The sequence below is a fragment of the Leucoraja erinacea genome, chromosome 32 (genome assembly GCF_028641065.1).
Source record: "Leucoraja erinacea ecotype New England chromosome 32, Leri_hhj_1, whole genome shotgun sequence".
In the NCBI taxonomy this organism is placed as follows: Eukaryota; Metazoa; Chordata; class Chondrichthyes; order Rajiformes; family Rajidae; genus Leucoraja; species Leucoraja erinaceus.
In genome coordinates, this window is record NC_073408.1 from 14,537,574 (window position 1) to 14,560,212 (window position 22,639).

A 22,639-nucleotide genomic window follows, 5' to 3' on the forward strand; every position below is an offset into this window, starting at 1 on the left:
GCCCTTAAAGAGTAACATCAGGATGCAATTAACCTGCCTGTTAAATCCCAAATAGTGAACAAACACAAATGTCTTTACGGCTCTCAATGTCAACGACAGAATCCCTTTCACTCTCAGAAACCTTGCCCGAGGAACCTTGTGGACAACCTCTCTTGATATCTTCAGTTTAGACCTCCCTCAGGTTTGAAGATGATTGCTTCCCATTTTGTTTCCTGTGAATTCTTCCACAGATGGGTCAGGAGGAGCAAGTGAAGTTGTATGCTCCTTCTCTTGCTTTTAGTGGGATGTCCTGTGTTCTTGATGCATGAACATGAAGTTGCTGCATGTTCCTTCTCCAAACTAATGGTCAGTAGCCAGAGATTCAGAGGAGTCAGTGAAGATGGTTGCATTTCTTCAAGGAGACTTTAAACACATAATAGAACATTTTCCTCTGTCTCTTCCCACAACGGAGTTAGAATGTAATGTCTGAAGAAGGGTCTCGGCTAGAAACGTCACCCATTCCTTTATTGCTGCCAGAGATGCTGCCTGTCCTGCTGAGTTATTGCAGGTTTTTGTGTCTATCTTTGGTTTAAACCAGCATCTGCAGTTTTTTTTCTTACACATAGAATATAATGCCTGTTTCATGGACAGGCAGATCATCAAGAAGGTCTACTCAAAAAGACAAAGAACTGAAGTAAATGAATGGGGTCTGGCAGCATCTCTGGAGAACATGGATAGGTGATGTTTCAGGTCGGGAGTCTTCTTCAAACTCACTTTGTGTAAACTGGCATCTTCAGTTCCATGTGTCCACAAGGCATACTGAATATTAATAATTGAGTCTAATTGAGGGCTCGGTGGTTGATGGCCTGAGAGAGGACATTGTTTAGCTTGTCCTTCCAGTGAATTGTGAGGATTTTGTGGAGAGTGGTAAGAGTGGTACTTTCCCAAAGTATCAACTAAAGGTAGTCCAAATCCTGGAAGCATAGAGCCCAAGGATTATTGATAACTGGCGGATTAAGAGTTTTGTGCCGAGTCTGAGATCTTGATCTCCACATAGTCTTTTCCTCAATTGAGCAAAAGGTTTTCTGGTGGATTGAAATCGGCGGTGACTTTCATCATGTGTTTCTGCCATTTCCAAAATTAGCTCCCAGGATACGGAAAATGGTGCACATTTTTCTAGGATCTCATCATGAAGTCTTATCATTGCAGGACAGAGAGATGTATGAAATTTTTTTTATCGTGTGATCATTGAGCATGAGACTATGATTGTCATATACTTCATGGCATGAGCACATGATGGCTTCAGTTCAGCCCCACATATGCAGGCACGTGTTGTCTGCATGCTGCACCCCAACTATTGAGGTTCGGGTGACCATGATGAATTTTGATACTTTGCTGCTCTCTCGTCTGCCTTGCCAAAGTCAAAATGAGCTGAAGTAAGGATCCCTTGCTAGCGATGACTGCAATGATTGGATTCACACTTTCAACAGCTCTTCCTGGTAACTTATTGATTTCCATTGTACCTCCACCTCACCTTACTTGCACAAAGGACAATAAACTTAAATTGACTTGATAAATATCATTTACACATGGAAGTTAAGTCATAAGGCCATAAGGAGTAGGAGTAGAATTTGGCCATTCGGCCCATCAAGTCTACTCCGCCACTCAATCATGGCTGATCTATCTCTCTCTCCTAACCCCATTCTCCTGCCTTCTCCCCATAACTGACACCCCTACTAATCAAGAATCTATCTTCTTTGTCAATTAAACTCTTTGTGATTTGTTCTTAAAAAGCTTGTGCAAGTGCCTCTGTGTCCCAAAAGGACTCTGCCACCATCTTCCCCAACATTGTGGCACCCACCCATTCCTTGTCTACACTTGTCAAGAAATGTAAAAAAAACACCCATGTTGTATTGTGAGGTGATCTTTTCAGGGCTCTTTCTCGAGATCAGAGTTGTGGGGAAACATGAAGTGGTTTTGGGTGCTATTTCTTCTAACCAATGTCTTTCTTCTCTATTTGTTGCGTTAATTTCTGATGTGATGAACTTGGAACCGTTAGGTTTTTTATTTGCAAGTTTTTGTTAGCGTTTCTGCGACTTAAATCTGAAGGAATACTGGCCTGCCTGAAACTCTTTCTTTCTGTCTGTCAACATCAACATCGTGGAAGGTGGCTCAGTCTGTCTGCCATTTAAACTGATGATTCCTCATGAAACCAGCTGGTGGTGTTGTCACTAGGAAGCCAGATTCTATCATTTCAATTGAAAATTGAGGCAGGGAATTGTGCATAACTCTGCATAATATTGTAGGAAAGATGTGTCACAGTCTTGAAACAAAACATTTGGTTTAACGTTGTTACAAGTATATTCTTTGGTGAGTGAACATCACCAGTTGTGATACAATTTAATGTGATTCTTGCCAGAAATGAATTTTGGATTTTGCACTACAATTGATATTTGCAAAAGATACTTGTAAATAGAATCAATGTGATATTAATACATTTTACATGTTTCTGGGTGTTAACTCCCCCAGAATCATGCAGAATTGGTTAATATTGCATTAACATGATTTGCAGGATCAAGGAAAGAGTGTTCACGTCGCGGTCCTGTTTCCACCAATCTTTCCACCACCACGCACAAGAAGCACAAGACAGACTCCATTGTATGCAGATGCTGAGAGGTGTGTTCAGTCCTGGCTGAACAATTTCTAATCTTGTGATGCAGACTCGATAAGAAGAAGAACATGATTTACATCAGTTTCTTATGCAAGTTGTGCAGATCATCTTCCAGGCTTGAGTAACTTGGATACACAGGATTCAGCCATCATGCCCGAGCCTAATTATTACCTATTATCATAATGGAATCATTATGAAGGCGGTTAAACCACTCATCTAGCTTAGCAGACAGCGCAGAGTGGAAATTAAACTAGGTACCTTCTTAAGAGGTGGAAATGCACAGTGCATTCTGCACAGTAAAAAACAATACAATACAATACAAACCAGAAAGCAACTTTAAAAAATTGAATGTTTCAAAGGATTCTGCTGCAGTCAGATCCCCCTGCATTCAGAAAGGAAGTCTACTTACCAACTCTGTCACCAAGGAAACTGGCTTCTGAACATTTAATACAATTGTTGAAAAGCTACAAGAATTCATTTTGCGGAGTAACAATCATTGAAGTGCAACATTGTGCAACCTGAATGTGCTGCTGTAAATGTAGCCTGAAGTTCAGGGCTCTCAAACAATTGTTTCTTTAAAGGAAACGTGATGGCTATCAGTTAGTTATCGAGCTACGTTTTCTGTGTACTAAAACGTCACACTCATTTTAACAAATCTATTGCTGATTTGAATTGCACGCTATTATTATCTTATTAGGCTTGCAGGAAGTTTTCCAGGCTTTATGAGCACTGTAATTACCAAGTGATTATTCACTGTTACAAAACTGCAATCATTACATTATTATCAACACAATTTGACAGGCAAAGTGCATGACAATTGTTAAAATACTGTACCAGCAGTTCCAGGTATCATCAATAATCAACCCTTAGCTTGCCACAGCTTTCAATTGTTCTGTTAACTGTATGTAGTGACTTTTATTTTACCACTTAATTCCTATGAAGATCCTCAGAGCATCTTGTCACATTAAAGGTGCCTTGCATTCCAGATGTTGTTTAGGAATGGTGGACCTCCGATTGGAAATTAAGTACCTACATAATATATTTGCTGTGCTTGGGTGTCAACGAGTAGGGATACAAAGGGAATCTTTCTCAATTCTGCTTGCAAAACAAACATGAATTAGTGGTACAGTATTGTTGACAATCAAATGATTCTTTTTTTATTGAGCCAGCTTTAACACATGTAAAATTAATGTACAAATCTAGGGAGATGACACTTGGAATGCATTGGATTAAAAGCAGCATTCCTTTTCAAGAATTCCTTTCATCGTAAAATTAGAGTAAATTGTTTTACCTCTCTTTGGCCTTTGTTACGTCCATGAGAAAACACTGTGAATGTCAAAAAAGATATGGATGTGAGAAAAATCTGAAAGTAATTGTTATTCACGTACTGTTGTTCATTGATTTATTAGTAATGCATAAACATGTCTGCAGAATTACATGCTGAAAAGTTTCAGGTCCTCTAATCTTCTAATCTATAAGGTAAGTAACAACTACAGTATTCAGGGACAATTTGATGGATGATAACACACTACCTGAAGAAGTGGGCCAAAGTTGGTATATTATTCCAGTTAGCTGCATTTTACCTCCAGAAACAGATGTCAATAACATCGACTACAGTCAAAACGGATATTTACAAACCCAAGGAAGACTGTTCAGAGGTCAGGACTGGTGAAAAATTCATTTCACCTTGCACATCCGAGTACTTCCTACATGCTAGTGATTTAATATGAACCACTGGCTGACATGTGAACAAGAATAAATGGCCCAATGGTTCTTTATTGTCCTGTATGCACAGCACAGTGCATACATCTGAAAAAGGGTCTCGACCCGAAACATCGCCCATTCCTTCTCTCCAGAGATACTGCCCCACTCGCTGAGTTACTCCAGCTTTTTGTGTCTACAGTGCGCACATAAGTTCTTTTGTACAACCAAAAAATGTACAGTCACCATATGTTGATGCCATTTTCAAAGGGAAAGAAAAAGGCCAAAGTCTGGTCCACATGCTGGAAGCACTGGATCGCCCCCGATCCAAGTAAGCATTTAGGTTTCCAGTGGACTTCTGCGACATTTATAATAACTCTTTCTTTTCTGTGTTGATGTTACCACATTGCACTAAAAATACAACTTTAAATAGAATGTACCAAAATTAATTTTGGCTGATCATAATGGTATCATCTGCCATGACAGCTATGTTAGTTGTAGAGAAAGCCCTCTAAGAAAGATGTATTTGTGCATTTGTTCACATTCTTTTCGTTTTCCTCCCAGTTCTCTTATCCTATATTGTTAATTTAACTGACTTCTTCTCTCGCTGAACCTTCTCATTTAATGAAATATAAAATTATTTATTTTCACAGTTTTCTGTACATTCCCTATCTCAGTGGCTGTGAATTAAATTGAAGAATTACCTGATGCGTCTGTGGTAAAACTCTTGTGTATTAAAACAAGAAAATTGAATGAAATTACTTGTGATTCTAGGAGGGTTCCTAGTGCTAATAAAGTGGCACTATCTAAAGTACAGATGCTGAAAACCTCCTTATTTTGGCTTCCGAAAGGTGTTACATGGCCATGAGTGTTGCATTCACTCATAAGTCAGTCTTTATGACTTTAAAGGAATTAATTTCTGAGGCAAAGTCCAATGTGGTGGTACGATTATATAGCACATTTTATGTTACTAACTACAGTTGAAATTTAGGGTAGAGAATTTAAACCGGCATCTGCACTTCCTTCCTACACAGAGAATTTTAGCTGATGGACATTTAAACAAAAAACTTTATTTGGCTTTGGATATTTGTGAGTTACTTTGGTTGACTGATTTATTTAAATGGAGGAATTACCAAGCTAATTGCATGCTACCTGGGGTGATCTGTTTCTTGAAGGCTGTTTTTGGAAATCATTTAAATTCCATTGTTTAAAGATGTCCTCACTTGAGTTTCTTCTCAGACTTGTCCCTTGCAAACACCTAGACAACGTGTATCACCAAATTGGATTCTTTCCTCAAGAATGGTGCAAATTAGCAGAGGATTCCTCGTGATGATGATCAGGCAAAGGGATATTGGTTATGTTTCCCTTCCCAAACCCTATTGATTAAGCTCAACCACAAAATTAAACTAGTTTATTGGCTACAGTTTATTCAAAAAGTCCTGAAATGAGAGCATTGCCTTTATATTAAAAAAAACACAAGATATTCAGAGATAGAGAGAGAGGCAGAGGCAGAGAGACAAAGAGTGAGAGAGAGAAGCAGTGAAAGGCAGAGAGTAGTGGGGAGAGAAAGAGAGGCGGAGACAGAGAGGGAGAGAGAGAGGGGCAGAGGCGGAGATAGAAGAGAGAGAGAGAGAAGAGAGAGAGAGAGAGAGAGGAGAGAGAGAGAGAGAGAGGAGAGAGAGAGAGAGAGAGAGAGAGAGAGAGAGAGAGAGAGAGAGAGAGAGAGAGAGAGAGAGAGAGAGAGAGAGAGAGAGAGAGAGAGAGAGAGAGAGAGAGAGAGAGAGAGAGAGAGAGAGAGAGAGAGGAGAGAGAGAGAGAGAGAGAGAGAGAGAGAGAGAGAGAGAGAGAGGGAGAGAGAGAGAGAGAGAGAGAGAGAGAGAGAGGGAGAGAGAGAGAGAGGGAGGGAGAGAGGGAGAGGAGAGAGAGAGGGGGGGGAGGGGGGGGGGGAGGGGGGGGGAGAGGGGGGGGGGGGGGGAGAGAGAGAGAAGAGAGAGAGAGAGAGGAGAGGGAGAGGCAGTGAGAGAGAAAACAAATGCAAAATATGAGGGGATTGTTAGGTCCTGCTGATTTTTTTGGACCTAGCACCCAAAATCAGCCACATAAACATAATAGAGAAAGGGGATATAAAATGCTATTTTTTATAATTTCCCATTACATAGATGGAAAAGATTTGGCCCTTCAGCTCTGTACCCATCTCAGAGCAATCCCATCAATTACATTTCCTCACCCAGTTTTCCTACCACCTTGGTTCTCTGAACTGGGGATAGTTTATAGTTGCCAATTAAACCTCTAACCAGTGGAATCCCAAGGGAAACACAATCACGCACCCCCCTCACAGGGGAAGTGAACAAACCCTGAACAGATGGTTTCAAAGTTGAGATGAATTGGAATGGAGTTTGGAATGAGAGACATAATAAAACATTTTGGAAAGATCAGCACTATAAAACAAAGAAAAGTTCTGCCAGAACTGAATGACATCACAAATCTTCACCACTACATAAGATGAATACCATGTCTTACCTGTTGATAGACTGAACAAGTGCAAGCAGAAAATGAAGACAATTACATGAGATTTCAATCCCATTTTCGTAGACGCTCCAAACTTTGATGTTAACAGCGAACCCTTTATCAAATAAAAGATGACATAAGTAAATGCAAATAAAATTAATCAGAAACAGTAACTTGGCATATGCTTTTAATAAGTAATCAAAATATTTATAAGAGTAAGTCACGTATATTGAACCTCAAATCAATACATTGTGAAAAAGATACATCTTCCAGATGCGCTGGGACGCATCCTCAATGATGTGACCTGGGGTCATCGGGTGTTTGGGGTCTCACAATATCAGACACCCTCACACAGGCGACCCAGCCGGGGTTGATCAGGCCCTGACTTGCGTCCCAGCAGCAACCGCCCACGGATCAGCCATCTTAGTAACCACTCTGCAGGGGTTGGGAGACTCTAGTGCGTGGAGGGACTGGGCTCTGTGGGGTGAGTCCTGGCCAGGCTCCTCCTGCGTCTCACCAGGTTCAAGGCCTGTGCGCTGCACCTCATTCTCCTTCTCCGAGCATTTCATTCTTGCCTGATGGATTTTAGGCCATGGTGGTTCATTAGGCCTTTCCGTAGCTTTATTGGGTGTCTTTCTCACGAAAGACACAGACTGTGTGCTAACCCAGCCAGTCCCGGGTGCCGGCTTTCCGTGCCGTCAACTGCCTCTCCAGTAGACTCTTAATATAAAAGCCTAATAATAATAATAGAAATAATAGTGGCATATCTGTGACATAGAGCAATTTTCTTTTGAGTTGCTAGTACTAAATATCAATCGCAATACTAATAATAAATGAGTGCTGTTCTAGCACAAATTTCCGATGTAAACCACTATTTGGCCAGACTTGTACATTTTTGTTTGGGTCCAATTTGTGTAAATGCAACATAATTTCAGCAAATGAAAAATAATATTAGCAATTCATTTTGCAGGCATTAGATATTTACGCCTATGAAATGACATATAACATGAACATAAAACAATGCTTTGAATTTTTTTATGTAATAACACAATGTTACACATAACCAATACAATTATTTGAAATGCAAGAGATTACTTGTCAGGTTGGAAAATTAAGTTGCATTTGAAATATATTACTGCATGGAAGATAGATATTGCAGTTCACAATAAAGTGAGGTATTTTCAGAGAGGGCAAAGGCTGAAATCTCCCCAGTTTATTGGAATGACACATTTCTTGTGTTGATGCATGAACAATTCTGCAAATTCCTCAGCCAGTATATAAAAAATATCAATTACCTTGCAAGTATTTTCAATAAATGGTGTTACTCATTTTAATTTTCCTTTGAGTTGTGAAAAAATGTAGCCTTCAATTTAAACCAATGGTCACTTCTTTAATAAATCAGCATAATTGTGCATTAAACAGACATCACCTCATCTGTATGTGTCTCAGACTGCATCACCTCATCTGTATGTGTCTCAGACTGCATTTGGAAAGCTAAGAAAGCAACTCAATTTATATCTGCTCCTTAGCCCACAATGAATTATTTAGCTATTTGTTGACAACGTGGTGAGTCTTCATGACGTCTCAAAACAGTTCACAACCAAAAGTAGATGCAGCAGATTCAGAGATGCTCAAACTGAACAGAGAGCAGTGAGGATTGGGCACAAAATATCATTTTTGAACTGAGAGATAGGTTTGGTGGCCGGATAAGAATAGAGCAAGTCAACCAAGTCAAAATCACTGATTTTTGGTTTAAAAAAAGATATAAAAAGTTGCTAGAAATCTGAAACAAAAGAGTAAATCCTGGAAAGGCTCAATTGGGCAATATCTGCTAAAAGCAACACTTGGCATTTCAGGTGATAGATAGAGGATCTTTAACCTGAAACGTGTGATGAAAGTGTAGGATGGAACTGCAGATGCTGGTTTACACCAAAGATAGACACAAAATGCTGGAGTAACTCAGCGGGACAGGCAGCATTTATGGGGTGAAGGAATGGATGATGTTTTGGGTCGAGACCCTTCTTCAGTTTTTGCCTCTCTTCCCACTTTTTCCCCTTGCACACATGATTTCTGATCTGCTGAGCATTTTCTAATCTGATTGTAACGCTATGTTCTGAAGTGTGGGTAATAATTGAGCTCCAGGTTGGGTTTTTTACTTTTCTTTAATCGCAGGTAATTACGGTAGCAGGTAACTCAACATGCAGTCTCCACATGTCCTCCAGGGGACTATCTGCACCACACAAAATACCATCATCATCATCAACCTTTATTGTCATCTTGCAAGCAACAGTTGTTACAGTGCAAAATGAAAAGACGTTTCCCAGTGAATAGCGGAGCATCGCACATGAAATTTAAAACATTTCACACATAATAACACTAAAAACAATCCAGTCCCTGATGGAACAGTATAAATAGTTAAAAGCAGGTAAAACACAATGTTAAAATACAATAAACCAATCATAAAAATGTCCGGGGCAGCTGATTTGAGTGGCCAGTGCCAGTTATTAAAGTGTCCGTGCCAGCCGCAGAATCAAGTGACTGTGAGTACAGAGTGACTGTTTAGCAGCCTCACAGCCTGTGGTAGGAAGCTGTTTAGCAGTCTTGTAGTCCGGGCTTTGATGCTTCGATATCTCTTGCCTGATGGCAGGAGATCCAGGTGTATGTGGAGGGGGTGCAGTTTGTCCTTAGCAATTCTCTGAGCTTTTTTCAGACAGCGGCTCTACATCCCCAATACAACAATTTCAGTTATAAAATTAAAGCGGGGTGCGACTAATGAACCAAAATCTTATATAATAATGTGTAGGAAGGAACTACAGACGCTGGTTTAAACTGAAGAGAAATTCTGGAGAGAAGGAATGAGGGAAGAGTGAATCGGAGAAGCCTGAAGAAGGATCTCGACTTGAAATGTCACCCGTTCCTTATCTCCAGAGATGCTGCCTGTCCCGCTGAGTTACTCCAGCTGTTTGTGTCTATCTTATATAATAATAATAATGACCTAATTAGTAATCATATAATAATAAACATTGGAATAACATATAGTATTACAAAAATAAAGGAAGTCCAATAGACAAAGATTAATGCTACTTTTCAAAGTTGCCATCATTATTAATTATAAACACAGCTGAGTGGGAGATAACATAAAGTATCGCCTGGATGTCAGCATCATTATGCTGCATTTTGGAACTTTGTGTAAAAGGGTTGTGTGATTTTTGTCCAGGAGAAAAGCATGAAAGTTTCACTGAGAGCTGAGATGACCACAACTGAATCAAGGCCCTCGCTGAAAATGGCAACACACCCTTGTTTAAAGCAAGGGTAAGAATTGTGAAGTTTGGAGAGAGATTTGTGAGATTTACAACACATTGGATTGAAATGTCCTGACCACGGCACGCATTCACTGTACTGAGCCACAGGTATCCTAGTTAAGCGAGTCACAGGTTTATGGTGTGTATTTAAGACAAGCCAGGTGATATGTGCGTCTGTGTGCCACTCCACTCCATCACAGAACACCACACACTTGGGAATGTGTCTAGGTGATTCTGGACCAAGCATTGGATGGAGGTCACCATTCATTTAAAGGGGATTCTGGCCTGGGGATTTGGAAAAAATCCAGGCAGACATTGATCTAACGACTGTGCCAGAAGTTTGAAACTCAATGGTGCACTAAATTCCTTGTGTTTACTCCAACATCAACATCAAGAAGGCCAGTGGCTGGATCGTACAGCACTTTTGTTTCCTGATCTACTCTGTAAGGCCTGATTAAACAATGGGACGTCCCTGTTGCATGTTAGGCCTTTTCTAACAGTAATTCATGTGATTTCCAGGAGTAGGTCGGTTTACAATGCAAATAAAACTCACCGATTAGGGTGCAGTTTATAAGGAGCCTGCAAAAGCAACTCTCAGTGCTGCAGGTGATCACATCATGGTCAGTTATAAGGGTAAACAGCTACATCTAGTCAAGCTAGAACCAAGCTTTCTCAGGTTACAAAACCGGGAAGGCGTGATACTGACATGCATATTAGTAATCGGGGGATACTGTACGAGTGACTACAGCATTACATTAGTAATTACTGAAGAGTGAACACGTACAATGCCATTAGCTTCTTGGTTGATGAATGTAAACTCTTGATAAGGGAATATAGAATGTAGAACAGTACAGCTCAAGAGTAGGCCATTCAACCTACAATATCCATGCTGAATACGATGCCAAGAAGATCTCTTATATACCCATCCATAATCCATATCCTTACAGAACCATATACCTACCTAAAAGCCTCTTAAATGCCACTATTGTATCTGCTTCAATCACCGACACTGACAGTACATTCCAGGCACTCACCACTGTCCGTGTAAAAAAAGTTGACCCACACATCTCCTTTAAACTTTGCCCCACTCACCTTAAGCCCATGCCCTCTAGTATTTGAATTTTCCAACTGGAGAAAAAGGTTCTGACTGTCTACCCTATCTATGCCGCCAATCATTTTACATACGTCTATCCAGTCTCCCCGTTGCATTTGGTATTCCAGAGAAAACAATCTAAGTCAGTCTAACCAGTCCCTGTAGCTAATATCCCCTAATCCAGGCAACATTCTGGTTTTTAAAAAAAAGGGGCATTACAATGTAAACTCTTCATAAGGGAAACAATCTAGAAATGAGATGTTTTGATGGTCTGTTTCAGGAGATCGAAATGTAGACTCTGGACAAGGAAGCTCGAGAGAGTCTCTGCAATAACCAAACGAGTAGTCCTTAGGATTTTTTCTTTCCCAAAGTGAGATGGCGAATTTAGAAATCCTAGAGAACCAGCCCCAGGCAGTAAGTAAATGCAGAGCAACTACAGAATGGAAGGAACAGGAGGAAGAGGAAGGAGAGAGCACAACATTAAAAGCAGCTTTCTGGTCTTCTCTGATCAAAACATCAGCTTGCACCACCAAAGTATGCAATGCCTAGTTCCCCATTCATATCCTGTTTACCTCCCTGTTTTCATAATGTACGCTAAATGCCTGACCATATTGTTAAAACAAACATTTCTGTGGCAAACAACTTTAAACCTCACTTCCCTTAGTACTTGCCTTTTTCCTCGGTTTAAAGCAGTATCACCTGAGTGGTCGATTTAGGGTTGGGAAAGGCAGTTGTCATTCCATGGAAGAAGATGCAAGTGGTCTTGAAGAGTGACTTCAAACCCCTCTGACGTAAGAGAGTCCACCAATATAGTCCAACCTTGTAGCCCCAAAGGCAGCATCTCAGCTGGCTGGCTGTCAGGAGCATGAACACTAGTGAGGTGTCTGATATCTGAAGAGAGGAGACGGAATTGCTGCCAATAGATTCATGGAACTATTACAACATGGAAGGTGGCTGATTACTCGGCCATCTCTTGCCCCTATTAGAGACCCTTTTAGTTCCTGAGAGATGTTAATGGAGAAAATTGCTTTTATGCAGTCATAGTCATAGAGATATACAGCATGGAAATAGACCCTTCGGCCCAACTTGCCCATACCGACCAACATGTCCCAGCTACACTCGTCCCTGCATTTGGCCCATATCACTCTAACCCTGATCTATCAATGTACCTGTCTAATTGCTTCTTAAGTGTTGCGATAGTCCCTGCCTTAACTACTTCCTCCAACACCATACACCCACCACCCTAATTGTAGAAACATAGAAAATAGGTGAAGGAGCAGGCCATTCGGCCCTTCGAACCGGCACCGCCATTCAATATGATCATGTCTGATCATCCACAATCAGGGGGTGGGGGATTGCAACCTTCACGTGGTCCACCCTGTTTCGACGAATGCAATCAACCTGGTGTGCACAGTCAAATAAACCTGCTGTGCACGCCATACGCAAGAAGAAGAAGATCCAAAATCAGTACCTCGTTCCTGCTTTCTCCCCGTATCCCTTGATTACTTTAGCTCTGGGAGCTAAATCTAACTCTCCCTTGAAAACATCCAGTGAATTGGCCTCCACTTCCTTCTGGGGCACAGAATTCCACAGATTCACAACTCTCTGGGTGAAAAAGTGTTTCCTCATCTTAGTCCCAAATGTCCTACCCCTTATTCTTAAACCCGTGACCCCTGGTTCTGGACTCTCCCAACATGGGGATCATTTTTCCTGCATCTAGCCTGTCCAATCCCTTCAGAATTTTATATGTTTCTATAAGATCCCCTCGTTAGTTTAATTTAGAGATGCAACATCAAAACAGGCCCTTTGACCTACTGAGTCCACGCCGACCATCGATCACCCGTTCAAACTAGTTCTATGTTATCCCAATTTCTCATCCACTCCCTACACAAGAAGAACAATTAAAGGAGGCCAGTTAGAAACCTGCATGTCTTTGGGATGTGGGAGGAAACCAGAGCACCTGGAGAAAATCCATGTGGTCACAGGGAGAATACAAACAGCATTCAAGGTCAGGATTGAGCCCAGGTATTGAGGGAGTGTGGAATATGTTCACGAGGTTAATTCCCAGGTGGCGGGACTGTCATATGTTGATAGAATGGTGCGACTGGGCTTGTGTGCATTGGAATTTAGAAGGATGAGAGGGGATCTCATTGAGACATATAAGATTATTAAGGGTTAAAGAGGGAACTGCAGATGCTGGAGAATCGAAGGTTACACAGAAAAGCTGGAGAAACTCAGCGGGTGCAGCCGTACAGTTGGAGGGCAGGAGGGATCACAGATGGGGGACCTGTCTGGAAGTCTGAAGAAGGGTTTCGGCCCGAAACGTTGCCTATTTCCTTCGCTCCATAGATGCTGCTGCACCCGCTGAGTTTCTCCAGCTTTTCTGTGTAACCTAAGATTATTAAGGGATTGGACATGCTAGAGGTAAGAAACATGTTCCCAATGTTGGGGGGAGTCCAGAACCAGGGGCCGCAGTTAAGAATAAGGGGTAGGCCATTTAGAACAGAGATGAGAAAAAACGTTTTCACTCAGAGCTGTGAATCTGTGGAATTCTCTGCCTCAGACGGCAGTGGAGGCCAATTCTCTGGATGCTTTCAAGAGAGAGTTAGATAGGGATATGGGGAGAAGGCAGGATCGGGGTACTGATTGTGGATGAACAGCCATGATCACAGTGAATGACGGTGCTGGCTCGAAGGACTGAATGGCCTACTCCTGCACCTATTGTCTATTGTCTCTGGCCCAGCCTCCAAATGATGCCACTAGATGATTGAATCCCATAGGTATTCTGAGCAAACCTGCTCACTTGACCAAGCTGGAAAGAATAGGCTACAAGCTCTTGGTAAAACCCTGTTCACAAATAGAGTTGTTCTTAACCTTGATGGCTTTACTGGCATGCCTATCTATGTATCAAGTACTTCATTATCCATTTGGGGTTTTTGCATGAAATTGTCTATCTCACTCCTTCTCAGCGGAATTTGTGCGTGCTTTTGCCCAAAGTACTGCTCTGTCTGCTCATACCTTATGTTTTATTTATTGAACTGAACTTACTGTGGTGAAAAATAAACTCTTGTGTTTGCATCCTTCATCCAGGCTTCTGAACGAGAGTGTGGAAATCTCATTATGGCGCTATAGTCATTTATTATCAACGTGTAAACAAATTTACACTCACTCAAAGTCATGAGTAAGGAACAGAGTATAACTCCTGTACTTGCCTGGCAAAAAAGCTCAGGTCACCTCCAGTCTGTAGCGAAGACTCATTAATGCATTTGTAGGAATGTCCTGTTTGTAAATTCTAATGTGAAAATGTACTTTCACAAGATGGTTAAGATTTCAGTGAAAAAATAAAATAAAACTAACAAACACTTTTGCAACATCCTGACAGGCCTTGACACAAGGAACTCTTATTTCACAGTATCTTAACCACATCCTTGGTCATGTAATGACTGTGATTTATTGAGCCATTTCATGAGCTACCGATAACAATACAACGGCATAGCACAGGAACAGGCACTTCAGCCCAAGATGTCTTTGGCAATCAAGATGTCAATTTAAACTGCACATTTACCTACATATTGTCTATATCCCTCCAACTCCTGTCTGGTCATGTGCCTGTCAAAATGCCTTCTAAATGTTGCTATTGCCCCTTTAGATACAATTAGAGACCTCAAGATTTATTTGTTCATCTGTCCTCTTGGAATGGCAGCAATTTGGCTAACAAGGGTTAGCTCCACAACTAAGTATTTTTTCTCCATAGATGCTGCCTCACACCCACACCCGCTGAGTTTCTCCAGCATTTTTGTCTACCTTCGATTTTCCAGCATCTACAGTTCATTCTTAGACGTTTTGCGGTGATGGCTGCATTCTGTTGGGGAGGGGGGGGTGTTGGGGAGGGGAGGACGGGAGGAGAGTCCTAGCCCGTGGCGGCTCCTGATAAGTGATGTGTTCCCTCCGCGGGTGCTGCCTTGCCTGCTGAGTTCCTCCAGCACTCTGTATGTTTTGTTTGGCTCTGAAGTTGAAGGTGGACCCCTCTGTGTCTACCTTCAACTCCCTGTCTGTGGTGGCTCAGCGGGATGAGCAGGGGCTCTGGGGAGAGGGTTGCTGTTCTGGTCGAGATCCTTCTTCAGACAATCACAAATACTCTCACCGATGAGAGTTCAGTTCAGTCTGAAGAGGGGTCTTCTTTCCAGAATCGCTGCCTGTAACCTCAATTGATCTCTTGTTCGCGCTGACACAGGAGTAAGCTCCTGTGATGTTATACATCACCTGCTGACCCACTCCGCTCTATGATCTTTGCTCTTGAGCTGGTCCCCTAACTGTTCAGATGGAGAGCACTGCCAGAGGTGAGCGGGCCGGCAGAAGGCGTTGAGATGGCAGTCGGTTCCGCTATCCGGTGATGGAGGCCACTCGTAGCCATGCGAGCTGCTCTATCCCCGGCCACAATGCGGTGGCGCCCGGAGCGCCGCGGCAGCGGTGAGTGAGTGTTACTGGCATGAACCTGACCCGCTCCTTCCCTCGTCGCAACTTTACCCCTGGCTAAATTCCCCACACGCTGCAAAAGGAACTCTCTCCCGAATTGTCATGTTACTCACGACATGTGACTTAATCATAATTATTTATTTATTTATTTATACTTTAAAAAAAAAACAATTGTGCCCTGCACCTCCTAAGGCCGGCCCTGACAGCAAGGACTAACAAAATTGGGAGAATGCAATGTTCATCTAACAAAATTGGGAGAATGCAATGGTCTTTCCGCTGGCTGGTTAGCATGCAACAAAAGCTTTTCACTGTGACTCGGTGCACGTGACAATAAACTAAACTGAACTGAACTGAAGATGTGCTGGTTAGCAAGTTAATTAGTCACTGTAAATTACTTGTAGGTGGGGAAAGGAGACTCAGGGTGGGGATGATGGTTGAGACTGAACAGGATACAGGGAGATGTGGAGGGATAAATTTGATGGGATTGCCCAGAGTGCTAGCAGAGACTCATTGGGCTGAATGGCCTCCTATATAGTGCGAAAAGTGCAAAACAAGTGCAAACTAATTTACTTTTTCAGCATTTTCAATTGATTTATGTGCATAGCATATTGCTTAATGGCCATGGCGCATTGGCAGGTATTGTTATGTGAAATTTAAATTTTGAACTTAGTGCTGTTGAGATAGGCTTTCTGTGATCACTGCTTATGGATAATCGGAGAGTAACAAAAGACTGATATCTCTTTTCACAGAATGATGTACTGGGCAACGTCTCACAAAGATCTAATAGTCTTGTACAACCAATGATTTTTGTCACCTGCTCACCACCCTTACATTACAGTGGTGATGCCAGGCACATCTTAAGAACAAAGAAAAGCTAAGCCCTTTTGTCTTTCTGCAGTCAGATTAAGGTACAGAATCTATCTATCTATCTATCTATATTACTAAAAGTCTGAACTTGACGGCTTTTGGCCCACTGTGCTGCGATTTCCGAGAGAATGCCGCCATGTCATTTTTGGCCACCTCGCTCAGAGCCCCCCTCCGCCTTCCAGGACCGGAGAATTTTTCCCAGTGATGAAAAATCAGAGAGATATCAAAGTTTTAAAAAAATTCCACATTCTCTCTGCTGCCCCCGCTGGCGGCAGGGGGGAGCGACTATAAAACCCGGAAGTGTAGTCCCTTACTCAGTCTCTGCCAGATCCAAGAAGCGAGAGGGTCACGGCTCTCTGATCTGCGAAAAACACTGAACACACGTCTACTCCACGGTGAGTCCCCTCGATGCGGTTGTAAAGTGGCTGCTGCCCAACTGTTTGCCTCGCCTTTTTAAAACGTTTGTGTTCACAAAATGAATTTTGGTTGTCGGGTTGCTGCAGCCAAATTATTTGCTTGGCTTTTAAAATCGTTGCAACAGTTGGCTGCCAGCCCAAGAATCCATTCGGCCCACAATGTCTATACTAGCCCTCCACCAGTACCTCTGGCCCGCAACACCCATACTAGCGCAACAGAAAGCCCCCACTGGCGAGAAATTTTGGAATTGTTGGAGATGTGGAATATCGCGTTGGTGAGCAGCCCTCCCGTGTGACATTTAGTCTAGTATTTAAATTAAAATATGTATATACATGAAAAAAATAACCCAGCAGTTCTTCAGAGTTACTCAAATAGTCTCTTTCTCTTTAACCATGAAAACAGGGGGCTGAACTGTTTAGCATTCCCTCCCTCAATATTGTTAACTATTTTAACAACTCGTGCCCTGTATATGCACTTATGATTATGCTTTGTTTTAACTTTTGCATCAAAATGCCATTAAATTCAAACTCCTGTATCTGTCTACCTGAAAAAACGTTTTGATCACCTTCCAAGAGTAAAGTTTTGTTGAAGTTACTTCCACCAGTATATCAGACAGTGTGCTTCAGACATTACGAATCCATTGTGTAAGAAAGGTTGTCCTCAACTCACCTCGTGTTTGTTTGCTAACTAAATAATTTGTCTGGTGACGGATGGCTGCTTCACAAAAAAAGTTTCCCATTGTTTATACGATCTGAACTCTCTTGTATTTTGAACACTTGCACCATGCTCTTCCCTAAACAAAGGAAATGGAACACTAGTCTACCTACTGGTGCTTGTACTGGATGTAGCGTTTCATAAAAACATAGAAAATAGGTGCAGGAGTAGGCCATTCGGCCCTTCGAGCCTGCACTGCCATTCAATATGATCATGGCTGATCATCCAACTCAGTATCCTGTTCGTGCCTTCTCTCCATACCCCTGATCCCTTTAGCCACAAGGGCCACATCTAACTCCCTCTTAAATATAGCCAATGAACTAGCCTCAACTATCTTCTGCAGCAGAGAATTCCAGAGATTCACCACTCTCTGTGTGAAAAAAGTTTTCCTCATCTCGGTCCTAAAAGATTTCCCCCTTATCCTTAAACTATGACCCCTTGTTCTGGACTTCCCCAACATCGGAAACAATCTTCCTGCATCTAGCCTGTCCAACCCCTTAAGAATTTTGTAAGTTTCTATAAGATCCCCCCTCAATCTTCTAAATTCTAGCGAGTACAAACCGAGTCTATCCAGTCTTTCTTCATATGAAAGTCCTGACATCCCAGGAATCAGTCTGGTGAACCTTCTCTGTACTCCCTCTATGGCAAGAATGTCTTTCCTCAGATTAGGAGACCAAAACTGTATGCAATACTCCAGGTGTGGTCTCACTAAGACCCTGTACAACTGCAGTAGAACCTCCCTGCTCGTATACTCAAATCCTTTTGCTATGAATGCTAACATACCATTCGCCTTCTTCACTGCCTGCTGCACCTGCATGCCTACTTTTAATGACTGGTGTACCATGACACCCAGGTCTCGTTGCAGCTCCCCCTTTCCTAATCGGCCACCATTCAGATAATAATCTACTTTCCTATTTTTGCCACCAAAGTGGATAACCTCACATTTATCCACATTATACTGCATGCTATTTCCTTCCTATTGTTCTAGTAAACTTCCACTGCAACCACTACAATGTGAGGCTCGAACTGACATTTCTTTCGGGTTTAATACAATTTATTTTTCCTTTGTTGTTTTTTTGGTCTCCATTTTTAAAGTGAAGAATACCAAAAGCATTTTTAATAGCCTTTTTCTTGCTTGTTTCAATTCAACTATATTTCCAGTCCGTCTCTGTTACTGCACCTTACACCATTAATTAGGAATTATTCTATACAATACAACATTGTATCCTAAAAACATTTAATGCTGTTTTTGAAGTCAAACACTAAGCTTTGCAAAATCTGGAAGAAGAATCCAATTCATCTTAAAATTCACAACTCAGAGCTGCAGAGTGTTTGCATTTCTGATGACACGATTATTCATTAAATACCTAAGCTCCTTAAACTATTGGATGCTTTTAGATTAATGCCCCTTGTGAATACATTTTGGAACAAGCCACTGAATATCTGCTGAGTTCAACACGAACATCCTGAAGGACCCCATATAAAGCTAATCAGTCATAAAATAATGGCTACATTCATTAAACCCATACAGTGCCTTCTGGAAATAACTCCTTTAGTGGAGTCTGTGTCTGTTTGTCTTATCTTTTTTTCTGCAATTTCTACATTATTGAATTTGTTTCTTCAGAGTATAACGAAACTTTAATAATAAAAAATATTTCATTTATTTACTAAGTAAAAGCTGCAGTGTTCGACTTACCTCCTGTTGTGGTTGTGGTGAGAATGAATTTTCAGAGCTGGTTCAATCCTCTCCGTTCAGCCTTGCTGATGGTGATCGGTATTCACTTGCACCTAACTGCCTGGAGATAGGGGTTGGTGATGGGAAGAGAGCTTTATATTCTTGCACAATTTGTCTGATTTGCAAATGCACTTCATCAAATTATCATCCTTAAACACCTCCCATTTATGCAACTTTCAGAGTATGATGTTAACTTACACAAAAGACAGTTCTGAAGTTATGCAATGCTGTGACAGACCCTGCAGTTTCTGTTGCTTCATTCCTTTGCAGAGGTGTGGGACAAAGAAGCCTTCAACGTTCCCCACCTGTTTACTTTTGAACAGCCCAGTCTTGTTTCTCAGTGCACGCAACTGATGCTGTAAAAAATAACCAAACTAGCAGCTTTCAGCCTCCACGGAAGTGGCAGGGGTGAGCTTTCATTGGTACATCAGGCCCCAGCTGGTTATCAAGACCCGACATCATGTTCTAATGCAAGCCCACTTATGTGGAAGGGTCTCGACCCGAAACGCCACCCATTCCTCGTCTCCAGAGATGCTCCCTGTCCCGCTGAGTGACTCCAGCATTTTGCATCTATCTTCGGTTTAAACCAGCATCTGCAGTTCCTTCCTACCCACTTCTGGGGCTGCTGTTTGAAGGAGAAAATTGAATGTTGCCTGTCTTTGGGCAAGACAAATCAATATATTTTCTCTGGGTACAATTTTGGAAATATAATGCAATACTTAACAGGTTCAGTAATTAGTATTTTCCTTCTAATCTTAATTTTACATTTTTCTTTTCAGATAAATGATTTCATGGGATAGTAAGCCATTGCAACGTCTATTATCTTGTAAAGATTTTCAGATAGGCATTTTTAAAGTCTGCTTTAGTGTGCTTTAAAGAATTTTGGTGGAGATGAATGGCTCGGATTTTGATTGACTGGGCCTTTCCACAAGCAAAGGTGGATACCATGAGTAATATCTGGCCTGTATATATTTGTATCATGACTGAAACCAGCTGTATCACTTCTCCATTGCGGTATTAACAACAATCATCCACATCTTCATTACCATCATTCTCATGTTTGACCCTATGGGTGTATTTAGGGTCATAGAGTTATAAGTGATACAGTGTGGAAACAGGCCTTTTGGCCCAACTCGCCCACACCGGCCAACAATGTCCCAGCTACATTATCCCACATGCCTGCGCTTGGTCCATATCCCTCTAAAGCTGTCCTATCCATGCACCTGTCTAATTGTTTCTTAAACAATAGGATAGTCCCAGGCTCAACTACCTCCTCTGGCAGCTTATTCCATATGCCCACCACCCTTTGTGTGAAAAAGTTAACCCTCGGATTCCTATTAAATCTTTTCCCCTTCAATTTGAACCTATGTCCTCTGGTCCTCGATTCCCCTACTCTGGGCAAGAGATCCTGTGCATCTACCCGTCTATTCCTCTCATGATTTTGTACTCCTCTATAAGATACCCCCTCATCCTCCTGCGCTCCATGGAATAGAGACCCAGTCAACTCAACCTCTCCCCATAGCTTACACCCTCTAGTCCTGGCAACATCCTCGTAAATCTTTTGAGAACCATTTCAAACTTGACAATATCTTTCCCATAACATGGTGCCCAGAACTGAACACAATATTCTAAATGTGGTCTCACCAACGTCTTATACAACTGCACATGACCTCCCAACTTATATACTCAATACTCTGACTGATGAAGGCCAAAATGCCAAAAGCCTTTTTGACCACCTTATCTACTTGCGACCCGACCTTCAAGGAAAGATGCACCTGTACTCCCAAATCCCTCTGCTCTACAACAGTACTCAGAGGCCCTTGTTTGACATCCCAAAATGAAATACCTCACACTTTTCTGTATTAAATGGGGTGGCATTGCAGTTTAAAGAGTGGATTAATGCAATAGCAAGGAGAGACATTAGCTTGGATGCTGCAGAATCAGTATGGGTAGAACTGCGAAAATGCTTGTTGGAGTGGTATACAGACCACCAAACAGCAGTAGGGAGGTCGGGGATGGCATCAAGCAGGAAATTATAGATGCGTGTAACAACAGTACAGAGGTTATCATGGGTGACTTCAACCTACATATAGATTGGGCCAACCAAATTGGTAACAGTGCTGAGGAGGAGGAGGATTTCTAGGAATGTTTACAGGATGGGTTTTTAAACCAACATGTAGAGGAACCGACTAGAGGGCAGGCCATCCTAGACTGGGTATTGCATAAAGAGGAAGGATTAGTTAGCGATGTTGTTGTCCAAAGCCCCTTGGACAACAGTGACTATAATATTGTGGAATTCTGCATTAGGATGGAGAGTGACGCAATTAATTCAGAGACTGGCAAATTATCCTAGACTGGGTATTGTGTAAAGATCCAATTCGAGGAACCGACTAGAGGGCAGGCCATCCTAGACTGGGTATTGTGTAAAGATCCAATTCTACACGGCCAACATAGAGTCCGTTCTCACCTTCTCCATCATGGTCTGGTTTGGCTCAGCCACCAAGCACGACACCTGGAGGCTGCAGTGAATCGTCTGATCAGCAGAGAAGATTATTGGCTGCAACCTTCCCTCCATTGATGAACTGTACACTGCAAGGGCCAGGAGGCGAGCGGGTAAGATCATCTCTGACCCCTCTCACCCTGGCCACAAACTCTTTGAATCACTTCCCTCTGGAAGGCGACTCTGGACTGTCAAAGCTGCCACAGCCAGACATAAAAACAGTTCATGTCCATGAGTAGTTGCTCTACTCAACAGCCAAAAATCTGTAGCCTTCCTTTGATCTGGTATTTTGTTGGCTCACATGCTTGATCAATGGTGTTTTATCATTAATGTTTTATTATATTATTAATGTTTAGTGTTTTCTGAGTCATTCGTAACTGTCACTGTATGTCATGTTGTTACTTGTGGGCGGAGCACCAAGGCAAATTCCTTGCATGTGAATACTTGGCCAATAAACTTACTTACTTACTTAAAGACTGAATGGATGAACTCCAAAAATTGTTCATCCCTGCCTGGCGAAAAAATAAAACTGGGAAGGGGGCTCAACCGTGGCTGACGAGGGAAGTCAAGGATAGTGTTATGGCCAAGGAAGAGGCATATAAATTGGCCAGAAGAAGCGGCAACATTTTAGAACTCAACAGAGGAGGAGGAAGTGGTTAATTAAGAGGGGGAAACG

At 42.0% G+C, this 22,639-nt stretch overlaps 1 protein-coding gene across 1 annotated transcript in view; it reads right to left on the reverse strand.

The window, feature by feature from the left end:
• LOC129712404 (otoancorin-like) overlaps positions 1 to 21,791 on the reverse strand; it is a 76,648-nt gene extending 54,857 nt beyond the window's left edge. Inside the window, exons 1-3 of the mRNA XM_055660806.1 lie at positions 19,425 to 21,791; positions 6,872 to 6,974; positions 3,942 to 3,976 (exon numbers count right to left, since the gene is read on the reverse strand). Of these exons, the coding sequence (XP_055516781.1) occupies positions 3,942 to 3,976; positions 6,872 to 6,935 (99 nt within the window). The 5' untranslated portion in view covers positions 6,936 to 6,974; positions 19,425 to 21,791. The remainder of the gene's footprint in view (positions 1 to 3,941; positions 3,977 to 6,871; positions 6,975 to 19,424) is intronic.
• Positions 21,792 to 22,639: the final 848 nt, after the last annotated feature.